At 47.1% G+C, this 12,078-nt stretch overlaps 1 protein-coding gene across 1 annotated transcript; it reads left to right on the top strand.

Annotated features, from left to right (window-relative positions):
- Positions 1-8,399: 8,399 nt before the first annotated feature.
- Positions 8,400-9,992, top strand: LOC139273865 (microtubule-associated proteins 1A/1B light chain 3C-like). Its single transcript, XM_070890940.1, has 4 exons — positions 8,400-8,457; positions 8,571-8,626; positions 8,713-8,819; positions 9,815-9,992. The coding sequence occupies exons 1-4, from the start codon at positions 8,400-8,402 to the stop codon at positions 9,990-9,992; spliced, it is 399 nt and encodes a 132-aa protein (XP_070747041.1).
- The last annotated feature ends 2,086 nt before the right edge of the window (positions 9,993-12,078 follow it).

Raw genomic sequence — 12,078 nt, 5'->3', positions numbered from 1 at the left:
GCCCCACGCTCCTAATGGTTGGCTACCCGGTGCGGAGAGAGTGTGGGTAAGTCAGAGGGTCATCTGTGGGGCCTGCTCTTGGGCCTCGCTGAGACAGCAATTTGTAGGCCCAGGATGGGCGGGGGTGTCGCTCTGGCTGCCAGCCTCACTTCCACAGCATTGTCCGTACCTGGAAGGCCTTGGAGAAGGAGCATGCAGTGTCCACCGGTACGCTTGATGCCTTCCTCAACCATATGGAATGTTTTGTGGAGGCCAATGACAATATCGTCATTTAACTGGTGGCTTTTTCTCTGTTGCTTATCAAGCATATTATTGAATTGGATTTTTTTTTGCTTATTTATTATATTAATCGTGCCCTACTTTCCAAATTGATTTTATATTTCTGTTTGGTGACCCTGGGGTAACCTAGTATCAGTGGCTCAGTGGGTAGCACACTCACCTCTGAATCAACAGGTTGTGGGTTCAAGTCCCACTCCAGGGACTTAAGCACAAAAATCCAGGCTGACACTCCAGTGCAGTACTGAGGGAGCGCTGCACTGTCGGAGGTGCCGTCTTTCGGATGAGACATTAAACTATGGCCTCTCTCAAGTCAGCGTAACAGATCCCACGGCACTATTTCAGTGAAGAGCAGGGGAGTTATCCCAGTGTCCCGGCCAATATTTGTCCCTAATCAACATCACTAAAAAACAGATTATCTGGTCATTATCACGTTGCTGTTTGTGGGAGCTTGCTGTGCGTAAGTTGGTTGCTGCATTTCCTACATTACAACAGTGACTACACTCAAAAAAGTACTTAATTGGCTGTAAAGCACTTTGAGACGTCCAGTGGTCGTGAAAGGCGCTATATAAATGGAAGTCTTTCTTTCAAGTGTCAAATCTTACAAGTCAATCCAAAAAAGGCCACTGAGTGTTACTCCTCTGTAATTACCTTGTGAACCAGCAATGAGCACAAACCAGGAACGGTGTGGCCTCAATCTCAGAGCAAGCAGTGCCTTTACCCAGGAGACCATCGGCACTGGAGGGACTGAAGTGAATCATCATAGGCAGTCCCTCGAAATCGAGGAAGACTTGCTTCCACTCTAAAAGTGAGTTCTCATGTGACTGTACAGTCCAATACGGGAATTACAGTCTCTGTCACAGGTGGGACAGACAGTCGTTGAAGGAAAGGGTGGGTGGGGAGTCCGCTGCCTGTGCTTGGTTTCTGCATACCCTCGGCGATGAGACTCGAGGTGCTCAGCGCCCTCCCGGATGCTCTTCCTCCACTTAGGGCAGTCTTTGGCCAGGGACTCCCAGGTGTCATAGAAACATAGAAACATAGAAAATAGGTGCAGGAGTAGGCCATTCGGCCCTTTGAGCCTGCACCACCATTCAATAAGATCATGGCTGATCATTCACCTCAGTACCCCTTTCCTGCTTTCTCTCCATACCCCTTGATCCCTTTAGCCGTAGGGGCATATCTAACTCCCTCTTGAATATATCTAATGAACTGGCATCAACAACTCTCTGCAGTAGAGAATTCCACAGGTTAACAACTCTCTGAGTGAAGAAGTTTCTCCTCATCTCAGTCCTAAATGGCTTACCCCTTATCCTTAAACTGTGACCCCCAACCCCCCAACATCGGGAACATTCTTCCTGCATCTAACCTGTCCAGTCCCGTCAGAATCTTATATGATTCTCTGAGATCCCCTCTCATTCTTCTAAACTCCAGTGAATACAGGCCCAGTCGATCCAGTCTCTCCTCATATGGCAGTCCAGCCATCCCGGGAATCAGTCTGGTGAACCTTCGTTGCACTCACTCAATAGCAAGAATGTCCTTCCTCAGATTAGGAGACCAAAACTGAACACAATATTCCAGGTGAGGCCTCATCAAGGCCATGTACAGCTGCAGTAAGACCTCCCCGCTCCTATACTCAAATCCCCTCACTATGAAGGCCAACATGCCATTTGCCTTCTTCACCGCCTGCTGCACCTGCATGCCCACTTTCAATGACTGATGCACCATGACACCCAGGTCTCATTGCACCTCCCCTTTTCCTAATCTGCCGCCATTCAGATTGTAAAGTCCTTACTCTACAGTATGAAACCACACGAGGCACATTCTGGGGACAAGGTCTCTGTGACCTGAACTGTTTATTCACAGGACTCCAAAGATAGTGACCCTGCGTGGGACCTCCCTTTTTAAACCTGAGTGATCAGGTAAGGAGTGTCTCCCACAAGTTCACCCCTTGTGGTCAAGGTGTGCATCTAGGTTGAGTGTATACAGTAATACAGTGGTGTTACATTGTGGTTACATACATGACATCACCTCCCCCTCAAAAAGTCTTATTGGAATCATAGGTTTAGTCTTTCAGGTGGTCTACGCTCCTTCGTGGAGCGCCGCAGTTGGGGCTCTGGTTGTTGGACACTGGCGTGAGTGTCTGTCACCTGTGGTGATTCTGGCCTGTCCGGGCTGACCTCAGGGACTGTGCATTCTTCTGATTGCTCTTGTTGTTCGTTCACTGGCGGTAGTGTGAGCTCCATCTCATGGTCTTCATCAGGTACCTCCGTGTCGATGCTGAACCTTTTTTTACTTGGTCCAGATGCTTACGGCATATCTGACCATTGTTGAGTTTTACCACGATGACCCTATTCCCCTCTTTGTCAATTACAGTGCCTTCAAGCCATTTGGGCCCCATGGCGTGATTGAATACGAATACCGGATCATTTATTTCTATACATCTCCCCCTCGCATTACGGTCATGGTACTCATTTTGTGACTTGCGCTTGCCCTCAACTATGTCAGTCAGGACTGGGTAAATGAGGGACAACCGAGTTTTGAGTGTCTGTTTCATTAGTAGCTCTGCGGGCAGGACCCCCGTGAGCGAGTGCGGTCGGGATCTATCGGCCAGCAGAAGGCATGATAGGCGGCATTATAGGGAGGGCCTTTGAATCCTGAGCACACCTTGCTTAATCATTTGGACCACACGTTCCGCCTGGCCATTGGAGGCCGGCTTGAACGGCGCAGTCCTGACGTGGTTGATGTCATTGCCCGACATAAACTCTCGGAATTTGTAGCTTGTGAAACATGGGCCATTATCACTAACCAGGATGTCCGGCAAGCCATGGGTTGCAAAGATCGCACGTAGGCTTTCCACGGTGGTGGATGACGTGCATGAATTCAAAATGATGCACTCGATCCATTTCGAGTACGCATCTACCACAATAAGTAACATCTTACCCATGAATGGGCCCGCGTAGTCAACATGAATGCTTGGTGGGCCAGTGCCACAGACTGAGCGGGGCCTCCCTGGGGGCATTACCCAGCTGGGCACACGTTGTGCACCTGCGAACACAGTGTTCCAGGTCTGAATCAATTCTGGCCACCAAACATGTGATCGGGCAATGCCTTCATCAGCACAATGCCTGGGTGCTCGCTGTGGAGATCCCTGATGAATGCCTCCCTGCCCTTCTGGGGCATAACTACCCGGCTGCCCCATAGTAGGCAGTCGGCTTGGATGGAGAGCTTATCCATCCGTCTGTGGAACGGTCTGACCTCCTCAGGGCATGCTCCGTGTGCGGGCGCCCAATCCCCAGTCAGGACACATTTCTTAATCAGGGATAGGAGGGGATCTCTGTTTGTCCAGATTTTGATCTGGCGAGCTGTGATGGGGGAGCCTGCGCTGTCAAAGGCATCGACAGCCATGACCATCTCGGCGATTTGCTCAGCTGCCCCCTCAAGTGGTGGCCAGTGGAAGTCTGCTGAGCGCGTCAGTGCAATTTTCAGTGCCGGGCCGGTGCCGGATGGAGTCGTCATAAGCAGCTAGCGTGAGAGCCCATCGCTGTTTGCGAGCTGATGCGTTGGCATTGACAGTCTTGCTGTCTGACAACAGGGATGTTAATGGCTTGTGGTCCGTCTCTAATTCAAGCTTCCTACCAAATAGGTACTGATGCATTTTTTTTACACCGTAGACACATGCAAGCGCTTCCTTCTCGACCATTCCATCTCCCAGTTCTGCTTGAGAGAGCGACAGGTTGTAGTTTGACCCTCAGCATTGCCCTGCTGCAACATGCACCCAACCCCATAGGACGATGCATCACATGTCAGAACCAATTTTTTACAGGGGTCGTACAGGGTCAACAGCTTGTTTGAACAAAGTAGGTTTCGCGCCCGATCAAAAGCCCGTTCCTGACAGTCCCCCCAAAACCAATCGCAACCCTTACGCAGGAGCACGTGTAGCGGCTCCAACAACGTGCTCAAGTTCGGCAGAAAGTTCCCGAAATAGTTCAACAGTTCCAGGAATGAACGCAACTCCGATGTGTTGCAGGGCCTGGGTGCTTGCTGAGTTGCCTCTGTTTTGGATTTGTTGGGCCGAATCCCATCTGCAGCAACCCTCCTGCCCAGAAACTCAACCTCAGGAGCTAACAACATGCATTTAGACTTCTTGAGTCGCAGGCCTACCCGGCCCAGTCAGTGTAGCACCTCCTCCAGGTTGTGGAGCTGTTCCTCGGTGTCTCGACCCGTGATGAGGATGTCGTCCTGGAATACGATTGTTCCAGGAATGGATTTAAGTAGGCATTCCATGTTTTATTGAAAAATCGCGGCCGCTGATCGAATGCCAAACGGGCACCTGTTATAAACGAACAGTCCCTTGTGCGTGGTGATGGTGGTCAGTAGTTTAGATTCGTCGGCCAGTTCCTGGGTCATATCGGCTGAAGTGAGGTCCAACTTGGTGAACAGCGTGGCGAAAAGATCCTCCGTTCTCAGGAGCGGGTATTGATCTTGTAGGGACACCCGATTGATGATGGCCTTGTAGTCGCCACAGATCCTGACAGAGCCATCCGCTTTAAGTCCGGGAACGATGGGGCTCGCCCAGTCGCTGAATTCGACAGGCGAGATGATGCCCTCTCTCAACAGCCGGTCCAGTTCGCTCTCGATCTTTTCCCGCATCACATACGGCACCGCTTTGGCTTTGTGGTGCACTGGCCTGGTGTCCGGGGTGATGTGTATCACTACTTTAGTGCCTTTGAAAGTCCCAACGCCAGGTTGGAATAGTGAATTGAATTGTTGTAGGACCTGTGAGCACGAACTTTGCTCCACAGATGATATTGCGTGATCCATTTCCCATTGCCCATTTCCAGTTCATCTTGGCTAACTAGCTCCTCCCCAACAGTGCGGGACCATTGCCCGGGACAATCCAGAGCGGCAGCCGATTCACTAACCCATTGTGTGTGACAGCCAACATTGTATTGCCTAGCACCGGAATGATTCTTTAGCATAAGTCCGTAATTGTGTGTCAACACGTGCTAATTTGGGTCTACTGGCTTTAAGTGGCCATAGCTTCTCAAATTGCTGAACGCCCATGAGTGACTGGCTGGCCCCAGTGTCCAGCTCCATGCGTACTGGGATACCGTTTAATAAAACCCTCATCATCATTGGTGGCGTTTTGGTGTATGAACTGTGAACATTCGCCACATGGACCCGCTGAACCTCGGCTTCCATCGATTTGCCCCAAAAGTCATCCTGCCTCAAAGAACCCTCTTCTGGTCCATCCGCCTCATATATTAGTCTGGTTGCAGGCTTCCTGCACATTCGAGCTAAGTGGCCACTGAGATTGCAGTTCCTGCAGACAAACTGTTGAAATCTGCAAGATGTAGCTGAATGTTTTCCCCCACACCTCCAGCATGAGTTAAAGTTTCCATTGTTGGGAACAAAAGGGCTATGGCCAGGCATTCCGCGCTGACTGTCCCTTTGACTGCTCTTAAGTACCCTATTAGTGGGTGTCAATGGCCCCATCCCGGGCCGCATTGTCCACTGTGATGGCGTGAATGGCCGTTCAGCCTGCCATTGTCTCTGTTGAAGTCCTGCTCTGGGGTCTATTGCTCCGGACTGCCCCTGCCTGCCTGCGGGGCTCTGGGACGCATTGATGATGTTGACTCCCTGATCCATCGACGCGTTAAGAAGCAGAATTGCGCGTATATATTATTTTCGTCTCTTCCTCCCCGGCCATGAAAGTTTGAGCTATCGCCGCCACCGCTTCCAAGGTCAAATCCTTGGTCTCAATTAATTTGCAGAAAATTCCCGCATGATCGATGCCCTCGATAAAGAAGTCCCTTAGCATCTCCCCTGTGCAGGCATCTGTGAACTTACAGAGGCTGGCCAAAAGCCGGAGGTCCGCTACGAAGTCCAGTATGCTCTGTCCTTCATGACGTTGGTGGGTGTAGAATCTGTGTCGGGCCATATGTATGCTACTCGCCGGTTTGAGGTCCTCCCCGATCAATTTGCTAAGTTCTTCAAAGGTTTTGTCTGCCTGCTTTTCAGGTGCTAGTAAGTCCTTCATGAGCGCGTAAGTCTTTGGTCTGCAGCTGGTCAAAAGATGAGCCCTTCACTTGTCAGCCGCTGCATCCCCCAGCCATTCTTTCGTAACGAAGCTTTGCTGAAGCCTCTCGACAAAATCGTCCCAGTCTTCCCCAACACAGTACCGTTCCTCTGTGCAACCGGTGGCCATTCTCGTGGGTCGTGAATTCCCGTTTCTCGTCGCCAATGTAAGGTCCTTACTCTACAGTATGAAACCACACGAGGCACATTCTGGGGACAAGGTCACACTGTGACCTGAACTCTTTATTCACAGGACTGCAAAGACAGTGACCCTGTGTGGGACCTCTCTTTTTATACCTGAGTGATCAGGTAAGGAGTGTCTCCCACAAGTTCACCCCTTGTGGTCAAGGTGTGCATCTAGGTTGAGTGTATACAGTAATACAGTGGTGTTACATGACACAGATAATATTCTGCCTTCATGTTTTTACCCCCGAAGTGGATAACCTCACATTTATCCACATTATACTGCATCTGCCATGCATTTGCCCACTCACCTAACCTGTCCAAGTCACCCTGCAGCTTCTTAACATCCTCCTCACAGCTCACACCGCCACCCAGTTTAGTGTCATCTGCAAATTTGGAGATATTACACTCAATTCCTTCATCTAAATCATTAATGTATATTATAAATAGCTGGGGTCCCAGCACTGAGCCCTGCGGCACCCCACTAGTCACTGCCTGCCATTGGGATAAAGTGCAACATCCCCACCGACTGCCTGGAGGCTTTGAGGATGTCCTTGAAATGTTTTTTCTGCCACCTGGGGCTCAGTTGCCGTGTAGGAGTTTCGAGTAGACCGTTTGCTTTGGGAGTCTTGTGTCGGGCATGCAGACAATGTGGCCCACCCAACGGAGCTGGTCGAGTATGGTCAGTGCTTCGATGCTGGAGATGTTGGCCTGATCAAGAACACTGATGTTGGTGCATCTATCCTCCCAGGGGATTTGCAGGATCTTGCGGAGACATCGATGGTGGTATTTCTTCAGCGATTTGAGGTGTCTACTGTCTCTGAGCCATACAGGAGGGCGAGTATCACTACAACTATTTTGAAAAGTAACTTTAAATCAACTTTAAATCACGTGCTCCTTTTTTTCTGAGGGCACCAAAAACCACAATTTAACAATTGGAAATTAAAGGGAACATTTGTCAATTCAAATTAAATTAAATCAAATTAAAATTCTGTTCCCAGTTGAAATGATGCATGCCAGTGCCTCCGGCGCCCACCTCCCGCGGAAGGCCGTGAGCATACCAGTGGACATTATGTGCTCCATCTCCAGGGACACCCTGGCTCAGATGTCGGGTATCACGACAGCCCTGTAGACCATAAGCTTGGTGCTAGATTTGAGGGCCTGATCGTCGAACACTCTCTTCCTCAGGCGACCGAAGGCTGCGTTGGCACACTGGAGGTGGTGTTGAACCCTGGGAACAACATTTTAATTCGATTTGTTCGGTTTTCTTAAACGTTTTTGGGTAGTTTGTAGGTTCTGGTGGTTGTGCCCCTTTAACAAGGGGGCAAATGGTTGAATTGTATTATTTAAAAGAGTTAGTCCCGCCAATTCAAATAATTTTCTTCGGTGCAAAAGGGATTGGAGTGCACGGGGAATAAGGAAAAATGTGATGATTTAATAATTTTCCCCTTGTTTTAATTATAATTTGGAGTGTGTGCTCCTTTTAAAAGGGGGCACTTTTGCTAAATGACATTTAATTGAAGGCACAATCATCCTAATTGGCAATTAAAGAGGCAAAAGGTCTATTTTGCTATCCTGATTGGATTCAGCGTGGTTCCAAGACCAACAGACAATCATGAAAAGTGGACGGAAGTGGATTGGAATCAATATATATATATATACTGAGCCACTGTTTGCTGCTCAGATGCTGATAGGCACCACCACCAACAACAAGTTGCACTCTACCTGCCTAGCAGTTCATTCCAACCAAACGGGAAGGTCCGGTCCCCACCGCCGACCCAGCAACACAATTAAACAAAAAAAATAAATAAACGAACAAACGAGGAAGTGTTGGTCGGAAAGTAGGTTGGAAAAGCTAGAGTATGGCGGTGGTGCACCGGACTCCCGGAGTTCAACGTTTCAAACACAGAAAGACCTTTGGTGAGTCTTACTGGCGCTGAGCGAACTACCTTTCTGACTTGTATTTTTTAAAAAGGGGACTCACTTGGGTCTGGGAGCTTGAACTGTTTGTTTTCCATCTCTGTCTTAAATAGCTGCACGGAAGGAGGAATCTGCGCTTATTCGGTCCAAGTACCCACAGAAAGTACCGGTGAGTGGTCTCTGCCATGGGGGGTTGATTCAGTCTCTCTCTCTCTCTCTCTCTCTGAGTTGAAGATCCTTTGTTTGTTTCTACAGGTAATTGTGGAACGGTATCCTGAGGAGAGGTATCTGCACTCACTGGATAAAACCAAATTCCTGGTTCCTCAGGATGTGATCATTAGCCATTTCAGTACCATCATCAGGTACCATTGACAAGGCCTCGAGTAGCATGTTTAATCAGGCCTGTGTTTGAAATTTAAAGTCGCTTCTTAATTTTTTTTTTTGTCAACATCTGGTTTTGAGAAGAAAATCTGATTTTTTTGGCGAACAGTTGATTTGTTTGGTTTTAGTACTGTTATTTGTGAAATGGGGTTTGATGCATGTGCTAAATGACCATTTGTAAATGGTCCTTGCTTTGTGCATGTGGCACAGCTGTTCATACCCTGCCTCTGTGGATCTAGGACTGAAGTGGCAGTTATCCCATTTGTCTTTCTTTTCTTGATAACTCCACTCGTGTATGGACCTTGTCTCCAATGTTGACCTGTTTTTGTGCAGGGGTAGGTGTGGTTATTGGCACTGAATGTGCTTGGGCACTGTCCCTCCACCCAATTGAAGGGGGCAGTATCTAAACTGCTGTACCAATAAAGATTATAGAGGTGTTGGAGATGCAGAAAAAGATTTTACAAGGATGATACAAATGAGGTCAGGAAAGATTGAACAACTGGCTTATTTTTCTAGAAAAGAGAAGGCTGAGTGGGTGATCTGATTGAGGTCTAAGACTATAGAAGGGCTTGATGAGCTAGACTGGGAGGAGGGGAAAAGAGAAAGGTCTCCACTTGTGGGAGAGACTGAAATTAAGGGCTATGAATAGGGAATTTGGGAGATGTTACCCATAATGGTTAGAATGTGGACTTGCTACCACAAGGAGTAGTTGAAGTGAATATTGTGGGTGCATTTAAGGGGGAGGGAGAAATAAATAGGATATGCTGATGTAAGATGGGAGGAGGCTTGTGTGGAGCATAAACACTGACATAGACCTGTTGGGTCGAATGGCATGTTTCTGTGCTGTAGATACTATGTAATATTGCTTCTGGGGGCTACTATATATATTTTTTTTAAATCCACATCCCAATGGATTTGGATGCGATTTGAGATACGTCTGCAGCTTTCTTATTAATGGGATTTGTCCTTTCCTCAGGAACCGGTTGGCTGTGTCACCGACTCAAGTTTTCTATCTTGTGGTGAAGAACAGAAGTGTCTCCAATATGTGTGCTACCATTGCTCAATTGGACCAAGAATTCAGGGATTCTGACGGCTTCCTCTACATATCCTATGCATCCCACGAAATGTTTGGTGCAAGCTGGTCAGGGTCCTAGAGAATTCCGAGGTGTGAGCCCGGAGAAAGACGTTTCCTGATTGCATTGGCAGAGTATCTATTTCTGGATCACCTGTTTGTCCTGCACCTGGAGAAGTAGTTAGTGCTACAAAGTCTAGGATGTTGCCTGGTTTCTAAGGTGACAATCAAACTTTTTTCAATTAATTTGTGTGGACACTTGACACTTACTCCATTAAATTTGCACTCCGATTCAGTTAAGAGTCTACTATAGCGGTGATGTACTTCATCTAGGGAAGTGTTAGTAGCACTAATCAGAAGCTTTGGAAAGTAGATCTAGTCAGTAACAAAATAGTGGGTGAAATGCAACTTTAGTGCTCGCACAAAAGGCATTATAGTAAGAAAAGTTGGGTGTTAAAAATAGACTGGTGATGGGTGGTAGCCACAATCAAATTTCAGACGTGGATACAACAACCCTTCTAAATCTGGCCAAACTTGCATTGCTGACTCCTGTGGTTATGTACTGTTGAGTGGTGCACATCAACTTCAAACCATGCCATTGTTTAATGGCCTCCGTTTGGCAGATCCACCTTGCCAACACAAGCTCACAAGCAAAAAGCTCGCAGAATAGAGAGCAAATCCACTGGCACATTCTAGAGTAGTTTTTGATGTGTTGCCCTTTATGTCCTGGTTAATCTACTTGCAGTTCTCAGTTGCAAAATGCAATAGTCTGGAGCCTTTAAGTTGCATAATACAATGCCTACTTGGAGTTCTAGTTCATACTTCAGGTGATGCATACTGTCAATGGGTTTATGTATAGTATTATAGAGGGCTAACAATTGCACGGTGTATTTTCCCTGACACTTATTTCAATGTTTTAACTTGTGTGGTTCTCCTTTCTCTTCCCCCCCCCCCTACCTCTGTTTTTTTTTTTATCTGCTCAGACGAGAGGAAAATGGTCCTGCATCCACAATTCAGTTTGATTTTTAAGGCAATTGTTGGTCATAAAGGCAGTTTACTTACTATACTTGGTTTGTAATTCTTATTGGAGAATATTAATGCAGCTCTAATATAAAACCCAAGTTGGGGCAAGAGCTCTAGCTTGGGAGGAATGAGAATCCCATGCAAAAATAGTTTCACTGTCCAAAAATGATTGTCATTTCCTAAGAATATTCCACTGTTAAAGATGATGTGTTACATGGATGGCCAGGGCTACACTATAGTGTGACCCTTGGATAAGGAGTGCCATTCAGAAGTATTAAGGTATTACTTCCCAACTTGCAGACTGAAGTAAATGGACTTGCAACTGGCCAGATGTTAATGTACAGGGCTACTGATTGCATATTCTTCCAGTTGACTTGGTCATGTGTGGAATTGAACAATCATAACCCAGGTGAGTGTGGGAATGGATGAGGTTGAAACCTAGACCTTCACTGGTGCCAAAAAACACCAACCATGAAGGGCTGATGAGAGCACCTCAGGATGATTGCCTCTGCCATTTCGCTCCTACAGTGGTCTCCACATGTGGTCTATCTACTGTATGTAGGTACAGAAAGCAAAATGCTCCTGTCAGGCAGTGGAGATAGACTAGGAGAATTTAGGCTGTCCTTAAATTACAGCATCACTGGACTGATTTGGAGCCCAGTGTACCTCATGTGCTTTCAGATCAATTTGAATACAATGAGGTATAGAAGCATTGATGCTACATCTAGTGTCATTATGCTTTATGATTATAGACAGTGGATATCTGAAATCCTGGCAACTGATTCTATTTTCCCTTATGCAGAGGCTTATCCTGTTTCAACTTTACAGCTGGCAAAATCTTGACAAGGAATCAATCCCATGCTGAATGGCCAGGAAAGGGAAAATCTAGTCTACATTACAATCATTTCTTCACCCCTACTGAATACAATAAATCTGTACTAAGAGTATGGGATGTGCAAAGCTGAAAATCAAACTTCCATACAGCAAGTTAATATTGCTCTGTTTACAAAAACAAAGGACATATTGAATACTAGCCTGCAGTATTCAGTAAATGTTATCCTGTTTCCTATTTAGGAATAGGGACATACAAATGCATAGATTCCTCTCTAGCTCACTCTCATTTAGACCTCATTTTGGGAGCCAAC

This window comes from Pristiophorus japonicus, chromosome 9, assembly GCF_044704955.1.
Source record: "Pristiophorus japonicus isolate sPriJap1 chromosome 9, sPriJap1.hap1, whole genome shotgun sequence".
Lineage (NCBI taxonomy): Eukaryota > Metazoa > Chordata > Chondrichthyes > Pristiophoridae > Pristiophorus > Pristiophorus japonicus.
This window is presented reverse-complemented; position numbering and strand designations above follow the sequence as displayed.